This window comes from Echiichthys vipera (genome assembly GCF_963691815.1).
Source record: "Echiichthys vipera genome assembly, chromosome: 22".
Classification (NCBI taxonomy): domain Eukaryota; kingdom Metazoa; phylum Chordata; class Actinopteri; order Perciformes; family Trachinidae; genus Echiichthys; species Echiichthys vipera.
The window spans coordinates 4,341,319-4,362,975 of NC_139847.1; the positions used below are offsets into that span (position 1 = coordinate 4,341,319).

Here is a 21,657-nt window from a genome sequence, read left to right on the forward strand (position 1 = left end):
CCCGACAAAAGGCCAAACAACTTTTTGCGGAAGCTTGTTTCCACAGAGCTTGGGTTGGCAAGGTACCACTTCTGTGTAGGTCTGAGTTTTATGGGAGCCCCGCTCTTCGGAGACACTTACAACTGAGGTCGCCAATAAGTACGTCGTCTTAAGCCCTATTCAGACGGGATTAGATCACTGTGGGGACGTGGGGTACGGTCATTTTTACCCGGGGTTCTAGTCCCATCTGAACGCGCTGTGTCAGCAATTATTTCGGAGAATGTCAGTAAAAAATATGGCGATTTTCACCATCTGTAAAACGGTCTGAAAACATCCCTCAGGTAAAACTAACTAGTCTGACTACGACCCTCTGTAAAACACATGTTCATATTCCCTCGTATCCCGTCAATACATAGTTTCCACATTATTTGAGCATGGAGGTGGCCTTGGTAACGCGGCCATGTCTCAAGATTTGTACATTTTTGGGTCTCGATAACTGCATCGTATCTGATTTACTCAAAGTTCACGAATGGAGGCAGGATTTATTGCGGGACTGCTGCAGTGCAGGGCGACTGTGGCTTAGTGGGGGGCGACTGTGGCTCAGTGGTAGAGTGGGTCCTCCTCCATTTGACAGATTGGCGGTTCGATCCCAACCTCCCCCGGTCCACATTTCGAAGTGTCCTTGGGCAAGACACTGAACCCTGAATTGCTCCCCGTGCTGCACATGGGTGTGTAAATGTGGTGTGAATGGTTAGATTAGATGGTCTGTAGATGTCCACTGCCATCAGTGTGAATGTCTGTGTGAACGGGTGAATGTGACAAACACTGTGAAAGCACCTGGAGTAGTCAGAAGACTAGAAAGGCGCTTTATAAGTACAAGTCCATTTACCATTTACCATTTGTTGTTAGGATTAATTGTGGGTGTTATTAAACGTGATGCATCATATTTGGGGGATGTAAAGGGAACTTGTGTGACGGGTTTGTTGAGACGTCGATCCTCACCTGAGTTCCTCCCTCTCGTCTCCGCAGGCGCAGCGTCCCTCTCATCAGACCTCAGTCCTGGCACCTGGCAAAGCTATCGGAGCCGCCGCTCCCTCCCCCTCCCCCTCCTCCATCTCCTCCTCCTCCGCCCTGCCTCCCCACTGCCGACTCCCCTCCTCTCCCCCCTCCTCCCCCTCTGTCTGCCATGCAGCTCCACCCCGGCCCTTACACACTACCCTGGCACACGACTGACAACAGGTGAGGATACCAGGCTTTACGTCATGAGTAATTACCTTTAATCTCAGTTAAAGTGCAAGAAAAAAAGTGTTCAAATGTTACAACACGATTCTGGAAACACTTCTACATGTTTTAAGGGTTCAATCTTTGTAGTTTTAGTGGTTTTTAGTCACAGAAATGATTCATAACTGTCATTTTGATGTCTTTAGAAGCATTATCCATCCTTTCAGTGCTGTGTTTATACATTTAAAGATGAAATAACACTTATATGATCACTTATAGTAGGTTAAGTTCAAGGAAACACTTTGACAGCCTGGTAACTCTTTATTACTATTGTCTGGCTAAAGCGATCATTGCGTTAAAAGTGTTGTTTTGAACTGAATGAGCTGCGAGAGCGTCACGCCGTAGGGTCGACTCACACTCGGTGACTCCAGATGACATTTGGGGGATTTTGGTTGCCAGGAAACGTGACATCACCGTGTTCTAATGTCAACACGGCCCACGCAGGAAGCCCATTGGTCTATTTCTGGGTTCTATTCAAACATTCCAAAGTGATAGCCAATCAGATCTGCTCTTTGTCCGTCTGTCGTCTAGGGCCAGGTGGAGGTTTTTTTAGCTTCTTTTTTTTTTATTTAACAAACAAGAAGAGTGAATTTTTTGTTTCTAATATATATATATTTGTATTCACTTTGACATTACTGGACGTACTGTGTGTAAAGTCCTTTCCAGCTCAAATAAGTGTTTTTGGAGATCCATAATAGGGTGATATGGTCAAAACCTCTACCCTGATATAGGTAATTCATACCTTGATAACAATATATATCAATATATAGCATGTTTTTCTTGTAATTCAATACATAAATAGTCTATTTTCTCATTTTTATTAAAACATTTAGTGCAAAGTGAACATAACGTGCAAGGATAAGAGCGCAAAGCATCATCTGAATGACTTTTGAGTGAGGTATCAAAGACTGCGGGTTCTTTATGTCCATGATTGGCCTTTGAAATCATAGAGCTCCTTATGATCCATAACTTTTCTGGAGACTGGGGTCTTCCCCTCATTCATAAGCTAAACCCACTAAACATTGGACGCGGCATAGACGTGCAGATCATGTCTTTAATGGCTCGTTCATCTCATCTCATCTCATCTTCAGCCTCTTATCCGGGGTCGGGTCGCGGGGGCAGCAGCTTTAGCAGGGGACCACAAACTTCCCTTTCCCGGGCCACATTAACCAGCTCTAACTGGGGGATCCTGAGGCGTTCCCAGGCCTGTGTGGAGATCTAATCTCTCCACCTGGTCCTGGGTCTTCCCTGAGGCCTCCTCCCAGCTGGACGTGCCTGGAACACCTCCCTAGGGAGGCGCCCAGGGTTCATCCTTACCAGATGATCCTGAACCACCTCAACTGGCTCCTTTCAACGCAAAGGAGCAGCGGCTCTACTCATGGGTCGTTCAGTCCGTGACCAATTCTGGACCTAAAAACAAGGTCCACTATTTGGACGTATTATTATTATAGAAATAGTCTTAAATTAGTCTAAATGTGATGTCGAACACGTACACATTTGGCTCTTACATGGAGGTCCCACGGATGCCAACATTGGACGTTTGGTAAACGCCAAATAAAGACTTCGCTGGACGTCCAAAAAAGACATTGATGTCACATTGCGCAGCTGGAATTGGACACAGGCCCTGAGTCTGAAAGAAAACTTGTAACATGACTAATTGTTTCAGGCTCTAAATGTAATCCTGGATATTTTTACTTCACAGTGAAACAATCGGAACAAAGGACTGAATTGTCCCCGTCAGGTTCAACGATAAAAGGCATGTCAGTGCAGGCGTCTCTGTGTTACAGTATTACAGCATGATCTCACTGAGCTAAACTGTAATCCTTTCAAACGGAAGGAGGAAGTTACCGCAGCAGTCAGTATATATTGACTCACAGTAAGAAAATAGTCTTTGTTCGTCAGTTTCACGGTGCAGTACGTCAGTGCCTTGTACTGTTCTCTTTTGATAAGTATCAGTGATATAATGTACCGCTATTAGAGTGTAACAGTCCCGTGTGGTTTAGATAGCAGTGTGTGTGGGTCTCTAATTCCCACAGTTTGTCCTGCACACACACACACACACACACACACACACACACACACACACACACACACACACACACACACACACACACACACACACACACACACCATCTGATGAGGAGGCAGCTCCCAGCATAACTCCGGACAATGGCATGTGACTCCCAGAACATGTGGACAAAGAGAGGAAGACATTCAATAAACTGTTTGTGTGAAGGACAGGGACATTTTGTACAGTCTGTGTGTGTGTGTGTGTGTGTGTGTGTATGTGTATGTGTGGTTGTGGTTGTGTGTGTGTGTGGAAGTACTAAAACAGAACGTTTGAGGAAAAAATATACACCAGTTTTTGAGCTTTTCTTCTTATGTTTTGAGCTGTAAGGTGATCAAATATGTCTGAACATACAACTTCGTGTGCTCTATTTGTGTGTGTGTGTGTGTGTGTGTGTGTGTGTCCTGGTTTATCTGTGTCACCCCTCACACTCACATGTTCCACATGTCCGTGTGATTGGGCAGGAGTGACAGTCATTTCCTGCCCAGCTCCCGTCTCACGTCCTTTCTTCCTCTCTCTGTGGCTCAGGTCAAATCTATACCGCGGCCTCTTCTTTTCTCATTCATTGCTCATTTCCTTTAAAGACGATTTTCTCATCATGCAGATAATGAAACTTTTTTCCCACTAGTCTAAATGTGTTCTTCCTTTTTTACATATATATAAACTTCTGTACAGGGTTTAAGACCTTTCAAGGCAGCTATTGTCCTCCATTCTTTTCTGAATGACGGAGCAAGGATCGTCGTATCCTCCAACCCTATCGTACAAATACAAAAATATGTTTTTTTATATTGTTTTTTATCTCAACGGTGAGAAATCCAGCCTCCGATGTGCATACAGCAATATTAAGAATATTTGCACAACGATTTACGATCTAATCTTTGCACGTTATGCTATCTGAACATAGCTTTATTATCTTAACTCAGGTTTTCCGTGTCAGTTAATTTGCGTTTATGTCATTAAACAAAGTTGTATTTAGGAATATTCTGCATGTGAGCACACTGTAAACTCTATGATGTATGCTCTAAAATCACATTTTGACACCTCTACAAGACAAGACAACAAGATTAGCTAATAATGTAACACGAAATTTACTTCATAGGTGCAATTTCCGCAACAAATTTGGACTTAGATCAGATTTCCAAAACCACTTGCCATGCAGTAAACGTTTGGTCGCCTGATTTACCTGGTTGATAATCCAGACAACTCCAATTCACAGTGGGCCAAATTTAAAAACTGGGACCAAGTTTGGGCCAAACTCAATATTTACTAAAAAAAAAGGTCCTTGGTGTTTCTTCTGTTTGATTCTTTGGTTACAGCCACGGTGACAAACAGCTCTTTACCTTCAGACACAGATCATCTGCTGAAAGCTCCTGTCCTCCATCTTTCTTTGGGTCGTTTTTGGGGCGGGGTGGTTTAAGTTTGTCTGCAGACACTGGTAGCATGGATGCTCATGATTGTCAACAGAAAAGTAGACGTGTACCTGCTTTAAACTCGCGGGCCAGCTCTCAGAGAACCATGATATGATCTTGCGGGCGAAATATAATAACACCGCAGGCCAGTTTTGGCCCACGGGCCAGAGTTTGACACCCCTGATCCAGACAGTGAACATCCATTCTGTAGTAATGTCTGTAGGCGTTACATTAAAGTGGAGTCATGTCCAGTTTAAGTGAAGGTAGATTAGAAAATCTCATAACAATAATATAATAATTAGAGAGAGATGGATTCCACAACTTAGAGAGTTTTAACAGTGATTGATTCCCATATTGTGCAGGAAAATAATGGTTCTTTTGTTAAACACAGATGATATCAGGCATATATGATTAGTAAAACATGGGCTTAAACATGCTAAACCACTTGTACGCTCTTAAAATACATGTCATGGATTTTATGAACTTTAACAAGACTGAATGTTGAGTGCATTAAAACACAAATGACCCACATCAATTCTGCAAAAACATCTATATGAGCACATAATCATAACTTGATAAGAGTAAGTTGTGGTAAAACACTTTGAGAGGAACGCGGTTCTTTGCGTGGACTGTAAACCAACGGTACCGCAGAAACAGCCCCGGGATAGTCTGCTGGTTATTTCCCCTCACTGGTTTGAGATCAAAGCCCCCTTTTTAGAAATGACTCTCTTCTGTAATCTCTCCTCCATCTCCTTGGCAGCTTTCCATATTGTTTGAAAAATAAATACCACAATAAAATGAAAATGACATTTTTGGTGCAGCCTTCAGGGATTGGATTTTATCCAAGCACAAAAACACTGGGTGCCCCGACCTTCTGGAGCTAGCATCGATACCCCAATTCCCTGAGCTCTCGTAACACTGAAATGTACTCCTTGTCATGTGGTTTTCTTGTGAAATTCCTTTTTTTACCCCTTTTTTATAGGACTTTTCGGGCGTTTTTGGCCTGTTATTTGACAGAAATAGAAGGGAACGTGAAGAGGAGGGTAATGTTCAACAGAGGTCACAGGGCAAGTTCAAACCAACGATATTTGGCTTTCACGTTGTGCAGTTGTAGAAGATGTTTGAAAGGTTCTTGGCGACTTTCCTTATCTGAATCAAGGGTCTCAGGATAACAGGTGTCATATGTTGTGCAGATTGTAAAGCCCTCTGGATCAAATTTGTGATTTCGGGCTGTATAAAGTTAATACTGAGTAAAGTATGAGCGGGTTCTTCTGTAATGTCATATAATCAATCCAAAGCCCAACCGACCTGCTATCCAGTCAAATGAAACCCATTTGTTTTCAAAGTTGAATAAGTGGGTTTCTAAAAGCGGTTGTCATTTTGGATTGGATCCACATTTGATGTAAAGAAGATGGCACAAGAAGAATCCACAAGAGGAAGAAAGGAATGAAAGAGGATGAGAGGAATCAAGGGGATGACTTTGAGTTTTTGACTCCGGGCAGTGGGAGTTGATGAGGAGGAAATCCCTCTTCGCCTTAAGAGGCTTCCTCCGAGGGTCTTTGAAAACACATGGGGCTGCCATGGATCTTCAGCTCAAGACTGATAGAAAGCAGATTTTCCAGCTGTAGAGTTCAAAAGTTGTATATTCCACATTGATATACTGTATATGTCTCATGGGAAAAGTCGTGATTTGCCACTTGGAAATTAAAGATGACTTATTGCATGTGGTTTTTAAAGGTTTTTTTCTATAAGAATACTTGATTTTTGCCCGTTGCAAGTTCCCAGTGTGACGTCAGTTTGCTTCTTTTGTCTGATGAGTTAAGTTGATCTTCTTTGTCTCCTTGTCTCTGCAGCGACTTGTCCTTGCAGTGGAGTCAGCTGTCCAGACCTTACTCCTCCACAGAAAGAAGCAGTTCCCTGGGCTCCATGGAGAGCTTGGACACACCAACACCCACCACGCAGCAGTACTCCGACTCCCATAATTCACCTGTCGACCCCACCCTCTTCAACAACAAGAGAGACTCTGCCTACAGCTCGTTCTCCGCCAGCTCAAACACATCCGACTACGCAACGGTGCCACTAAGGCCCGGTGAAGCCTGCTCCATGGATAACCTCCTCCAGAGCTTAGGGTCGACGTGTCGAGGCTACCCCGGTGGGGGTACCTCAACCCTGGGGAGTTCATCCGGTGAGGCCTCAGAGGATGTGCAGCTAATTGTACTCAAGTCTAGGTCGCTAACAAGGCCAAGACCCAGGCCTGTTGAGGTTAAAGAGCGGCCTTCCTCCTGTTGTTATGAGGAAGAGCGACGGGTAGGAGACTTTGAGATCATAAGAAATGGAGAAAGAGGAGCTGAGAGAAAGATGAACCCTCCTCAGCCTCCAACAAGGAAGGACAGTTTTAGGGCAACCAGGAGTCGCCCTAATGCTGCCAATAAACGTTGCGTTTCTGCTCCAATTGAAATTTCCAGTGTTTCTTTTTACCACGAGGAAAACAAGTCCTCTCCGAATGTTGAATCAGGAATTCATAACGGCTTCCCTGCACCAGAAGAGGGGGGCAAGACTGGAAATATCAAAGAGGAGACCTTAGACTCCCACTATAGCCAAAGACAGACTGAAGACATTAGACATATCAAATGTGATACCAGTGCAATTAAAGACTGCAAATCAGAAACCACCTCAGATCACTTCCCTGACCCACTGACGGCCTCCATAGTCCCTATTACCTCCTCTCCCCCTGGCTCCCTACCAGCAGAATCCTCCACGGAGGTTCAAGAGGAGTCTCATATCATGCATTCCCAGACCAGGCACTCGTCTGCGGGGCTTCACAGGCACAGTGCCCCTGATAAGCTTCTTGCTACACAACTTGAGTTATCGCAGTTTAACAGTGACGGCTCTTCATTGGAGTCTCACAATCCATCAAACACTTCTGATTCCTCCCTGTCCCCTTGTAGTAGCAGGTGGTCCCAGTCATCACACCAGCACACGAAGGAAGACCAAGAAGCTTCTCACCTTCAGGCGCCAACAAACAAATGGGAAGGCAGCCGTTGCTCGACCCCAGGATCTGTGTTTTTGGAAGGCGATGATGGAGATTCAAGTGAGAGGCTGGAAGGAATGAGTGTAAACGGAGGGTCCCTTCCACCAGTTGAGCATCACCACCCTTGGGGTCGCTCTGTGAGCGTACCAGGGGACCCCACTGGATTGTTAGCCCAGGGAAGGTTGATCTCTGACCAGATACTAGAGAGGGATTTTGAGCCTCTTAGTGCTGCTGCCAGTGTGGATACGTTACTGGAGGAGCAGAGAGCAGGGGATAAAGGAAGAAGTGGAGTTAAAAGTGAAGAGGGTGTTGCAGGAGAGACAGACATGAAGAAGTCAACCGCATCCAGGAACCATCGTCGGAACCGCCGTCGTAGTGAGCGATTTGCTACCAACCTCCGCAATGAGATCCAGAGGAAAAAGGCCCAACTTCAGAGGAACCATGGCCCAGGAGGGTTGCTATGTAGTGGGGAAACTGTTCATGAGGAAGATGGTCTGGACCTCAATGAGGAGGGTGCAAACCCAGACCTGCCTGCCCAGGAGAGGAGCACCAAAGTTGCATTTGCTTCACCTGTAAGTTCCCACGATGCCTGCACCACAGCGCCAGTCGAGAACGCCTCAACTGCATCAGACCATGATGTCTTGGAGACTCAACCTCAGTTAACAACCTATGCTCAAAACAACAACTTATCCAAGTCTGTCCAGATTCTAGATCCAGGTGTGCCCAGTTTTGGTGTCGGCGTCCGAGTCGTGGAGGAACCAGCCCCTGCTGGCAAAGCCCGCCGCTGGCGTTGGACCCCCGAGCATAAACTTCAACCAGAACCAGAGAGACGGTGTGGAGGTGAGAAGGTGTTGGGACTTACAGGGTCACGGCATGGAGTTTGTGCCTTCACTGCCGCATCTACTTACAGTCGCTCCTCTTCCTGTTCTCGGATAGAGGAGACGGATATCCTTCCGTTTGCAGATAGAATGAAGTTCTTTGAGGAGACAAGCAAGGGTATGCCTGTGCCGAACGCCTCGAATCTGTCAAGTTGCAGGCAGAAGAAACCCCATCACCACCAGGGAGGGGAGCTCGGTCAGCACCCAACCCAAAGGAGGTATTCTTATCAAGGGGGACTTCAGCAGGAGAGCATCCTGCTTCCAAACGCTGTGGAAGCCAGGAGGCTGTCTGTGAGTACCAGCAGGGAGAGGCAGAAAGAGAAGGAGAGGGAACTCGCGAGAGAGAGGGAGGAGAGGGCAAGGGAACGAGAGAGGGAGGAGAGGTTGAGAGAAAGGGAGAGGGAAAGACAGGAGAGGGAATTAGAAATGGAGAGGGCAAGGCAAAGGGAGATTCAGCAGGAGAGGGAACGAGAGGAGAGGGCGAGGCAGTGGGAGAGGGAAAGAGAGCGGGAGCTTGAGCTGGAGAGAGAGAAAGAGATGGAGAAGGCCAGAGAGAAAGAGCTCAAGCGAGAGAGCAAGAAGGAGAGGGACGAAGATGCTCAGCTCACCTCACATCAGGAGTTTTATGGCATCAAAGAAAGAAATCAAGACTTCCAACACAACTTCAAGCCTAAGCATCAGGCCTTCTCGCACAGCCAAACCCAGAATCAAGTCCCGCAATCGGCTTTTCATCCTGTCAACACGTCCTCCCAGCTCCTGGAGAACCAGCAACCGCTTCACCAGGGATACACAGTGAGGAGCTACACGCCTACAGAGGTAAGAGTGCTGCTCACAGACAAAAACACACAAACAGAGGCCACATTCTGCTTTCACCATTTATATATATATATATATATTACATGTTAGTCCTGGGTTATAAACTTCATTCTGCCAGGTTTATTAGCAAAAAGAGACAGAGAGTGAAACATCGGCTGAAAGAGTGGATGATAGTGATCTGGAGTGAGTTGAAGTATCGATCAGTTTAAAGATGTTCACTGAGAGGCGGGCCGAGCTTAAAGAACATGCCACAGGCCTACTGACTTGCTAGATAGACCGAACCAGAACTTTTTTTTTTTATTAAGTTCTGGTCGACAAGCCACTCAATCGTCAGGGTTCCCACATGTCCTGGAAAACTTGGAAATTGATTAAAATTGCCAAATATCCCGGAAATAATCTATGTTGTTCGACAGAATGGGGACTGTGTTTGAGCCCTATGTATGTAAACCAAGGTCCGTATTTAACTCAACTTGTGTGGTTGGACAATTTGCGTCATACGACACTTCAAAGTGGGTTTACCAGGGATCCCAAGTCAGTCAATCTTCAACCATTTTTATGACTTTCCAAAGTTCCTGGTCTGCACTTTGGACCCGACTTTAAAATGTTTTATTTTCAGCACTCAATTTGGATGAAATAGCTAAAAACTGTTGAACACTGGCACCAGATGGGCTGCAACCAAAACACTATCATCAATATTATTGATACGTTCATTTTTATACTACATTAGGGTTCTCCGGTTTCCTCCCACAGTCCAAAGACGTGCAGGTGTTCGGTTCATTGATGACTCTAAATCACCCGTAGGTGTGAATGGTTGTCTGTCTCTGTTCGTCTCTGTGTCCTGTGATAGACTGGCGTCCTGTCCAGGGTGGACCCCGCCTCACGCCCGATGTCAGCTGGGATCTGCTCCAACCCCCCCCCCGCCCGCGACCCAAACCCCGGGATAAGCGGTTGAAGATGAATGAATGATTAGGGCCTGACAGATAAGCTAAGCTAAATAACAGCACTGAAGCCGAGTAATGCCGTTTAGAGGCAAAGATAAACTTTGCAGTTGGCTGAAATCACACTGTGGTTTTGCACAGAACTGAAATGAACCACCGGAGACTGAAAACTATCTTGGTTCTTTAAAACACACAAAACAAAAACAGCACCAGAAAAGGGGGGGGGGGGGGCGGGTGGTCGAGTGGCCACACTTTGGAGGTTCCAAGTCCAAGTCCTCCGCGGTTGAACGGTCGGTTAGTACTCGAACCCTCGCATCCTGCATGTGGTCTTGAACGTCTCGCTGAAAATTGAAATAGCTCATGGGACGTGAGGGGGGGGGGATTGGGCAACCGCGGCGATAATAGCAGTGTTGGGTTACACATTAGACCGCAGATTGATTCTCTCGGCGGGGGGTTGAAGCCCCCTTCGTCTGAACTTTTGACACTCAGCCTGTTAGTGACCTTCTCGTCTGACACATGAGCAAATAGCATCTGACGTTTGTTTTGGACTGAATGTATCTGCGCACATGTTTTGTTGTCTTCCTGCGTTGGGATCCTTTTCACGTGAGAGGTTGTTGGTTCGATGCCACGGCGATAACCCCATGCGTTGAATTCTCGCTTCATTGACGGCGTCCAACTTTTTTAATGGTAACAGATGTGCTGGATGTCAAGGTGTATATATATATATATATATTTTTATATATATCAATACCAAGGTCCTGTTTAAAAGCTCTCATTTTGAATTAAATGATGAATTGAGGTTAATTCATTAAGTTGTTTGCTTTCATGCTCCGGTCTGTGTGTGTGTGTGTGTGTGTGTCTTGGAAAGAGGGAAAGTCAAAATATAGAAATGTAACTGACTGCTATAGTTATGATTATGCTCATTATTAATATTATTATTCCTGATCTATTTCTCAATGAGCTCTGTTTCCTTTTCACAAATGTTGGGAAATAGTCCCGTGGAATTGTTGTTGGCAAAATTAGACCTTTTTTCTGCACACCACCTCATTATATGCACATTAAGTCCACACTTTGATGCAATTTTCTCAAATTAAATTGATTGTGTAAAGGTCAGTGCAGAAAACGTTGCGTGCGTAATGTTCATTACACTGTAATTAGAGCTTCGATTCTCTGCACGAACCCAGCACGGCCCGAACGAATCGGCCGAACACGACCTGCGCTCACAAATTTTCTCATGTTTTTCTTATTAATACGTTTTTTATATGCCGTCTGTGTAATATCAAATCTGAATAATGTATGTATGGGCATATTTTAATGAACGATTTTAAAAAGGGTCTAGACTAAAACTAAAAGCTTGAATGACAAATTCTCCTTAGAGGGCTGTAGAGAGTTATTACTCTAAAGGTTTAAATAAACAGGTTTGAATAAAGGTTTACATCCATTATCAATTCATCCTAATCCTTATTTCTAGATTTATCAAAGTAAAATAGCCAAAAATGTCCATTCCTGTTGTTTTTTTGTCCAAAACCGTAAAGATATTAAGTTTAATATGATATAAAGTCGAAAAAAGCTGAAAAATCTCCACATTTAATCCTTATTTTCTAGATTTATCAAAATAAAATAGCCAAAAATGTCCATTCCTGTTGTTTTTTTGTCCAAAACCGTAAAAATATTAAGTTTAATATGATTTAAAATAGAAAAGCAGCATAATCTCCATATTTAAGAGGATAAAAACAGCATTTTCTGCCATTTTTGCATGGAAAATCACCCCACCATATAATCGATAGCTCTAGTTTAATGTCTTCTTAAAGTAGAAGAGAAGTCGCTGCTCTCGGCCAATAAACATCCCGACATTTGTCCTCGTAGATGTTTTAACTCCAGCCACTGAAGGCCAAGAGAAACTATTTACTGACTCAATGCCCCCTTTAAAGCCCGACATGAAATGAATGTAAGTGGCGGCTCAGAGGGGCCGTCCAGGTACGTGTGGTGAAGACTTTATTATCACAGCGTTATCAGTTGTTCACGTTTTGTGGATTTTATTCTCTGTTGACAGCCAGCGACGGCCAAATATGTTAAATTCACATCGCTGCATTCCAACAAAAATACCCGCTTTGCATCGCAGACGGTCAGAAAATACCTCTGTACAGGAGTGTGTGTGTGTGTGTGTGTGTGTGTGTGTGTGTCGGTGTGTGTGTCAGTGTGTGTGTGTGTGTGTCTGTGTGTGTTTATATGTGCGTGTTTGTATGTTTGTGTGTGTGTGTGCCTGAGTTTCTGTGTGTGTGTGTGTGTGTGTGTGCCTGTGTGTGTCTGTGTGTGTGTGTGTGCCTGTGCGTGTGTCCTTGTGTCTGTGTGTCTCTGTCTCTGTCTTTGTCTGAGTTTCTGTGTTTGTGTGTGTGTGCCTGTGTCTGTGTGTGTGTGTGTGTGTGTTTGTGTGCGTGTGTGTCTGTGTGTGTGTGTGAGTGAGTCTGCCATATCTCTGTGATTGTTAATGAGAGTGCAGTGAGTTTGTGCAGCAGTCCACAGGTTAACAGTGCAGATGTACGAGCATCATTTTTACAGTTTTATTTGCCTTTTAAAATCCCTCAATTCAATTCTTTCTGTTTATTTATCTGTTGAGGTGAAGTACTACGAGTTACTGACTAGTTAGTAAATGAAAATCTTGGGGTGACCTCAGGGGTCAGCCCCGCTTCCTTTAGCAGGAACGAGCGCCGCTGACCAACACTGAGCACCAGACTCAAGCCTTCCTTTATTCCTCCGCTGTTATTAACCACCTTTAAATGTCTTCCCCAGACGTATCCTGCCCGGCAACAGGAATCGCAGAAGCTCAACAGGAAGCACAGCCTGACTGAGAGGTGAGCCACGTCCTGTAGTCCAAACACAGACGCACCATGTCCATTCAACAGGCCGTGTTTCTTTCTCTTTATTTATCTTCTATATATCTCTACTGACGTGGCCGACACACACTCGCCCCATCGCCTGATTGTCTCTAAGTGAGCCTCCGGAGACTTTAGGCGAGGCCGGCCCGTCGTGCGCTGACGGGGCGCCCGGAAATCCCACTCAGTCAAGCCCGGCTGTGATTTGACTGTAACGAGCTCTAAGTGTGCGGGGCAATCATCCATGTTTAAAATGAGCCCGTAATGATATGTGGTTGGACGGGGAGTCCTGTGTGTTACGGTGCAGAGGAGGGGGGTTAAGACACGCATGGCTCGTACAGAAAGGCCTCCACTCATATTTGACCTGAGACCGAAACAGGTCAAAGAGTCTGGATTGCGAAAAGGAAACATTTACTGTAATTCAGCCACTTTCTCCGACTGTTTTTGTTCAGTAACATGGGAAACATTGGAGAGTGATGGGATCGTATCACAGACTGTATGAAAACATGGACGTAGCATCTCCGTCGAGGTCCGTTCTCTCAACTTGATCCAATCGTCCTCGCCTACTGGAGTCTCCATCTTGTCAGACTTTGACTCCGCCTCATTTCCTCTGACCAAAAAAGGGAATGTATGTGACGTTGGGGGGGAGAGAGATGCGTCCATCTGGCTGAAGTTTATCTCCGAGGAGAAGTGAGGGCCAGAGGCTAGCTGTCACTCAAGAGGCCACGCCCCTAATATTCATAAACTTTAACCTCCAATAAAATCAAAACTAGCCCCACCCCCCTTGGCGTTGTCATGGAGATATGACCTGAACATACAGACTAGAATGTTCTTTTGTCCTTAAACAGGTTTAATGATGCTGTGAAAACAGCCTGTTTAACATGGGGCTCAATGAGAAACTGCTCTGTTATGAAACCTGCCCCTAGTGGACACTCGGAGAACTGCAGTTTTTGGCACTTCCTGATTGGATCAACCAGGAAGTTGCGGTGGTAGGGGTTGATCTCCCTCCCTCCAACGTCACATACATGCGCTTTTTTGGTCAGAGGAAATGAGGCGGACAAGATGGCGATACCCATAGGCGAGGACGATTGGATCAAGTTGACAGAACGGACCTCGACGGGGACGCTAGGTCCATTTTTTATACAGTCTGTGGGTCTGAATGCATGATTCTGCTAAAGGTCTTTCCTCTGGTTTTGTTTGTTGACAAAGGAATATCATCTCTCGTCCCCACAGGGACTACTCCAGCTGGAGACGGGAGTCCAGACCCCCAGAGAGCCTCAGTCAGCATCATCAGCACCACCAGGCTCAATGGGGCCACAGACAGGCCGACGATGATCGCAACGGATACGCGTCCCCTCCGCCACCGGCTCCTCTCTCACTCCGAGGACGGGCCATGTCTGAAAACGATCTCCGCTTCGACAGCAGCCACCGCTGGTCGCCGTCCATTTCCGTGTCGACCAGCCAGACGCTGAGCGAGGTGGAGGAAGGATCGGGCGGCGCCAGGAGAGGGGACGCTCCCATCGCTGCCAACAGGGCAGACAGGAAGAAGACGCCGCCTCCACCGAGACCGCCACCGCCCAAGTGGGAACAGTTCCACCGCAGACGAGCGTCCCACCACGCCCTGTTCTCTTCTTGTTCTCCTCCTCACTCCGTCCCTCCCCCCGTCACCGCAGAGACGCACTACATCCCTCCACCCGACACGTCCAGACAGCGCTCCTACAGCCTTCCACCGGAGAGGCAGGAAGTGTCGGAGGGCTGCCCGCGATGCAGCTGCAGCCAAACCCAGGAACTTCCCCACCACGCCTCGTCCACTCAGAATCAACCACGCGTGCAGGAACACGCCTCCTCCCACGCTCCGTCCAATCAGAATCAGGTCCCACTTCAGGACCGGACCTTTGCCGTCGCTCCGCCCAGCCCCATGTTCTCCAGGAGGGCCTTCAGACCGGTGGCTCCGCCCCAGAATGAGAGGGACCTGAGGGGCACGTACGGACATCAGGAGAGGGTGGAGGTTTCATCATCTCTCCCTCCACCTCCACCTCCACCACCAGAGAACAGTGCGAGCAGGTGAGTAAATTAAAAAGTTCATGTTTGTACACTTCCATCACAGTCAACTCTCTCTCTCGTCTTCAACCCGCAGTAATAAAAAACGTGTCTTTAAACAAGCCGTCAGGACTTCCTGTACGGTTGTGATGTCACAACTACACTATATAAAGGTAGAAAGTGAAGCTACAGTGACTTTACAGTCATTCCCCGGCTTTAATGACGGTGCAGAGACGCTGAGAGCACTGATGTAGAAGACCCAGAAATGCTGACCAATCAGAGCAGACTGGTGTTTTTCAGGAGGGGTTCTTAAAGAGACAGGCGCTCAAACGGAGCGTTTCAGACAGAAGGGGAATACAGGGATATTCAAACAGACAGGAGGAGAAAAATAACGTGTTTTTTTAACATTAAAGCGTGTAAACATGTTCTAGTATAAACCCAAAATACAAGTATGAACCTGGAAATGAGCAGAACATGGGACCTTTAAAGTTACTCTGTCAAACGATCTTGAATTTCCTCAGGTAACAAAAATGGCGGCCATGTAACGTTTCAATTTTAAGTCCCAAAGTGCCAGAAAAAGTTTTTTTTCCATCTCATCTCATCTTCATCCTCTTATCCGGGGTCGGGTCGCGGGGGCAGCAGCTTTAGCAGGGGACCCCAAACTTCCCTTTCCCGGGCCACATTAACCAGCTCTAACTGGGGGATCCTGAGGCGTTCCCAGGCCAGTGTGGAGACATAATCTCTCCACCTGGTCCTGGGTCTTCCCCGATGTACCATATGTTTTAATATGTGTGTTAATCTGTGTGTCTGCAGTGTATCTGATCCGATCGTCCACCCAGACTACGACAGAGTCACGGGGAAACCTCACCAACAGTCCCACGTGAGACCAGGAGCCGAGTGGGAGAGAGCCCCGTCTCCCAGAGTTCATAGCGCCTCAACGCGTCCACCCGTCTTAGAAAACGGAGGCGTCGGTGAATCCTACTTCCACATTGACTACGAGCAGCAGCAGCAGCAGCAGCAGCAGCAGCAGCAGCAGCTTCGTATGAACAGAGGCTTTCAGAGCATCGAGCCCCACAAGCTCCCCGAGCCGGGAACGGAATCAGAGACCACCCTCAGTCCGAGTCCCGCCCACAGCCTGGACGCAGACCTGGACATCCCCATGGAAACGGACATCGACGACTTCCAGGAGGACGAGGGGCTCCCCGCGGAGGTCGAGGCGATCACCAGCGAGCTCCCTTGCTTCGCGCTGCCGGTGACGGTGCTGGAGACGGACATCGACACCTTGCCGGACTCCGCCGATGCGTCGCCGTCGCAGGGCAGGGCGAGGGCGGAGAGCGGCTCCCTGGAGGAGGAGCTGGAGGCCGGGGAGAGCGGCAGCAGCAGAGAGAGGCTGAGCCTGGAGGAGCTCTTCCCACACAGCAGTGAGGGCGAGTCGGGCAGGGAGAGCTGGAGAGGGGCCTACCAAACCACGGAGCACAACACTGACAGCTTGGATAGGTAACGAGAGAGAGAGAGAGAGAGAGAGAGAGAGGCTTAAGCCTGGAGCGGAGGAATGTGTGTTTCTGCATGTCTTGGTTACACACACCATTTGATTTGTACAAGAGCGAACTGTTCCCGTCACTGAGCTTATCCTCTGCTTCCCACACCCACACACGTTTACAACAGGTGCTTGATACAGATTACAAAGTCTTGATCTGGTGAAACATGTAAAAACAAAAGGTAGATTTATTGTGTCCACGTAGATGTGGTTGAGGTTAATATCACATTATTTATAAGAATGTTTTTCCAGTATCAATATACAGTACACCCTTGTGTTTCACATCATAACTAGAGCAGTTATTACTATATTTCCTGAAGTGTGAGAGGAAATTTGCAGGTTGAAGCACTTAAACATCCTGCTGAGTTTTCAGATTAAAGGGATAGTTTGGATTTTATGTCGTGTTTAAATAGTCTAGTGTATTTTCTACGGTAGACGCCGCACTGACAGGGAAACTACGGATAAGTACCTCGTACTGTAAAACGTCCGAACCATCCCTTTAAAGTGCAGTAAGAGTTTAAGCCTTTGAACTTTTATTTGCGTTATCATTAAATGATAAAAGCAGTTCAGTTTCAGTTGATGTGGGAGAACCGCTGGTCTTCCTATTCTATTTCTTATTCTCCTTCTTCTCCTTCTTCTTCTCTTCTTCTTCTTCTTCTTCTTCTTCTTCTTCTTCTTCTTCTTCTTCTCCTTCTCCTTCTTCTCCTTCTCTTCTTCTTCTTCTACTTCTTCTCCTTCTTCTTCTCCTTCTCCTTTTCTTCTTCTTCTTCTTCTTCTTCTACTTCTTCTCCTTCTTCTTCTCTCCTTCTTCTTCTCCTTCTTCTTCTTCTTCTTCTTCTGCTCCTTCTCTTCTTCTTCTTCTTCTTCTTCTTCTTCTTCTCCTTCTTCTCCTCCTTCTTCTCCTCCTTCTCTTCTTCTTCTCCTTCTCCTCCTTCTTCTCCTCCTTCTCTTCTTCTTCTTCTTCTCCTCCTTCTTCTTCTTCTTCACTGTGCTGAATATAAGTTACACACTGATCAGAGGAACATCCGTCACAGCACGCCGCGTACGCATGGACAGAGATTCCCCAAAAACGGGTCACACAGAATCAAGCGTCACAATCACGCCGCCAGTGCGTAACCACGGTAACCGAGGTCTTCACCTTATCTCAACCTTGAGACGCCGCGGAGCCTCCTCACATAAAACACGCCGACAGCGAAGGACGGACACGTTTCAAAACACCGGCACGACGCACAAACTACACATGCCGTCATATTTAATCATCTTTTTTATTGAATATTTTTCAGTGTCTGAAAGAAACTTGTATAAAAATAAATAAATAATATGTTAAAGCAACAATCACATGAAATATTTACACCGTACAAACAACCCAGACACAAAAGAACAATAAAATATAGTGAATTAAAAGCATTTTGTCCTAAATTAGACACTTCTCATCCCCTCTTTTGTTGTTATTTAGCTTCACTTAACCCGCGTCATAGACTGCACTTGTTATTTATGTACGTTTCAAACCTCTGTATTCTCCGCGCGCGTGTCTTGGCCTCTGCGTTTTATCTCTGCGTGAATAAAACGAGCTCCCTCTCCCTCAGGCGCTCCGGTGCGAGCTCCAGCTGCTCGTCCTACTACAGCACGTCTGCGGCCAAAGCTCAGCTCCTGTCGCAGATGAAGGACTTCACAGATCACAGAGAGAGGGACGAGGACGACGAGCTCACATACAAGGTAACACGCGCCCCACCGCTGACCCGCTAACGCACATCCGCTACTGTACAATCTGTCTTTTCTCTGTGCTATGGAGGGCCAAAGCTGCCATTTGATTAATTGTCCACGCGATGATGACGTGAGGTTGACAGACGCTGTGACTTTCATGCTGAGGTGTTTAAACACGCGTCCGTCCGTCTGTCCGTCTGTCCGCAGAAACAGCTGATGGAGAGCCTCCGCAAGAAGCTGGGAGTGCTGAGAGAGGCTCAGCGGGGGCTGCAGGAGGACATCAGAGCCAACGCTCAGCTGGGAGACGAGGTGGGGAGACACTTCATCCTCTTGTTCACTCGAAACTCACTCAGGGTTTCCCCTTACGTCTAACGCGTCCTATTCCTAAGAACTGAAGCTGTTTCAGGGCGTTTTTCCCATCGCTGCAGTCACGTTTTTACTCTCCGCGGGCTCGTTTTTCACTTCAACGCGAAGTCCTGCACCTCTGCGGACACTGCACAATCACGGCTACACGTAAAGATAACTCTTAAATGCCTTTTGTGCACGGGGTTCAAACAAATCTGCTTGAAATGAAATAGAAATAAGTCTTAACCACAGCTGTGTGGTGCTGGAAAAGCTTGAAAACGGACCTTGAAAGTGCTTAAAAATGCTTGAATTTGACCTTGGAACAGGAGCACGAACCCTGTGTGCTTTCTTTCAGGCTCTTTAACGTTCATTCACGTGCAGTTTTACCTTTTTTGCTCGTAATCAAACCACATTTTTGACACTTGAGCGACATCCGCTGATGAAGGACCCTGATGGTTGGACGTCCCTGTGGTTCCCCTTTAACTAACGCTCCGGGGGTCTCTCTCTCCGGCAGGTGGAGAGCATGGTGGTGGCGGTGTGTAAGCCCAACGAGGTGGACAAGTTCCGCATGTTCATCGGCGACCTGGACAAGGTGGTCAGCCTGCTGCTGTCGCTGTCCGGGAGGCTGCTGAGAGTGGAGACCACGCTGGATACACTGGACCCGGAGACGGAGCACCACGAGAGGGTGAGGAGGGGAGGAGGGAGGGAGGGAGGGAGGGAGGGAGGTGGAGATGTAATTTGAATAAGGTGAACATTTAACTAATAAAGAAATCAACTTTAAACGTCCCCAGCTGATCACTGACATTAAGTTTTCTGAAATTTATAATTTAATTCAAATGAAAACTTTTGTCACAAATACAAATAGACTCAGGGCGCCCTCCCACTGGGCCTCCGTCCCGTGCCCCGTGCTTTAGGGTCCTTGTCCCCCCCTCCAGGCCCGTTTGTACTCACACTACCTGGGCCTCGGAGAATGCTTCTTGCTGCCTATACGTCATCACGCCGTAACACGTCACACGCATTGATGACGTCATGGCAATGCGTGGCTTTGTTTCCAGATCTTTCCGTAGACCTCGGAGTTTTTGTGCGTCTTGTCGACTGTTTTTGAATCTTTTCATCGACCAAATCTGCAGTAAACACTCCACCTCCGCACCACACCAACGTGAACCTTTCACCGCCATTGTTTTAAATGTCCGCGCATGGTCCCTCCTTCTTTTTTCTATGTCCCAACAGGCGCACAGGAAATGACCTCAGAACCGCCGTAGGCGTCGTGCTCGTGCTCGTACACGTGCGCACACTCGTGCTCGTACATGTGCAAACGTGCTTTACAAAAGCCCACCTCTCCCAAACGGGCCGTGGACGGCTAGGCACGGAGCGGTTGCACTCACACTGGTCAAACGAACTAGGCGTAACCCATAAAACCTGTTTTGGTCCGGTACGGAAGGACAGTGTGAGTGCGCCCTTAAAGTATTTTAATTGTATCTTCAGGTGGTCAAAAAGTTGCACAATGGTCCTCCACAAGGTTCAGGTACAATTGTCCAGGTTCAGGCAGGAAGACGGGGATTTAAAACAGTTTAAAAGAGAACAAGAAGGTGGAAAACAAGGAGGCGTACAAAGGGATGAAAGATGGGAAGGATCAACCATGAGAGGGATTGAAAGTCAAGTGAAGGAGAGAGTAGGAGAAGGAGTAACTGTCGTAGTTTAGGACAAAATCATAGAAAAGAGGCACTTGAACATAGAGAGAACGTCCTGACCATCGTCTCCGCCTCTCTGTCCTGCAGCTCCCCCTGCTGGAGAAGAAGCGTCAGCTCATGAGGCAGCTGTCCGAGGCCCAGGACCTGAAGGACCACGTGGACCGCAGAGAGCAGGCCGTCAGCCGGGTGCTGGCGCGCTGCCTCTCCCCGGAGCAGCACAGAGACTACAGGTACGACGTCATCAACACTAACACAGAGGTTTTTACGCAAACCCTAAAGCAGCGGTGTCACACTCCAATTCACAGTGGGCCGAATTTAAAAACTGGGACAAAGTTTCAGCCAAACTCAATATTTAAAGAGTGCAAATGTGCATGTGTTCCTTCTCTCCAGATGTGTGAAGTTGAACCTTTCCAGTGCAGCTCCTTGTTCTTGTCGTGGTGTTTCTTCTGTTTGATTCTTTGGTTACAGCCACGGTGACAAACAGCTCTTTACCTTCACACACAGATCATCTGCTGAAAGCTCCTGTCCTCCATCTTTCTTTGGGTCGTTTTTGGGGAGGGGTGGATTAAGTGTGTCTGCAGAGACTGGTAGCATGGATGCTCATGTTTGTTAACAGAAAAGTAGACGTGGATGTGCTTTATACTCACGGGCCAGCTCTCAGAGAACCATGATATGAGCTTGCGGGCCAAATATAATTACACCACGGGCCAGATTTGACCCACGGGCCGGAGTTTGACGGAGCGTTTGGACCCGGAAATCTTATTTGGAAGGGTGTTGAGTCAGACTGAACAGCCGGGTGTAGTTCATAAGGACATCAGGCTCACTCGCACCTCGATAAAGCTGCAGCCTTACTAACCCTCTTCTTAGATGACGCACGCTAATGTGAACTCACCTGTAACAGCGACGCACAAACTTATTTCGGCCTGTCAGGCCTCGATGGACGAGATATGTGATGGTGGTCGATATTCTCCTGCTGCAGGGATTTAAAAGACTGTTTTGTTTTCTCCAGATCTCAAATGAATTATCTCGTTATCACGGGGAAACAGGAAATGTAATGTATGTAATGT

The 21,657-nt window shown here is 46.9% G+C and overlaps 1 protein-coding gene across 2 annotated transcripts in view; it reads left to right on the plus strand.

Moving 5' to 3' along the window:
- The window catches only part of shroom4 (shroom family member 4), a 90,099-nt gene that overhangs the window by 64,870 nt on the left and 3,572 nt on the right, over positions 1–21,657 (plus strand). For both annotated transcript variants that reach the window (XM_083937603.1, XM_083937604.1), the window contains 9 exons: positions 1,009–1,218; positions 6,591–9,462; positions 13,191–13,252; positions 14,507–15,337; positions 16,127–16,810; positions 18,437–18,566; positions 18,762–18,863; positions 19,414–19,584; positions 20,678–20,820. In XM_083937603.1, the coding sequence (XP_083793729.1) occupies positions 1,009–1,218; positions 6,591–9,462; positions 13,191–13,252; positions 14,507–15,337; positions 16,127–16,810; positions 18,437–18,566; positions 18,762–18,863; positions 19,414–19,584; positions 20,678–20,820 (5,205 nt within the window). The remainder of the gene's footprint in view (positions 1–1,008; positions 1,219–6,590; positions 9,463–13,190; positions 13,253–14,506; positions 15,338–16,126; positions 16,811–18,436; positions 18,567–18,761; positions 18,864–19,413; positions 19,585–20,677; positions 20,821–21,657) is intronic.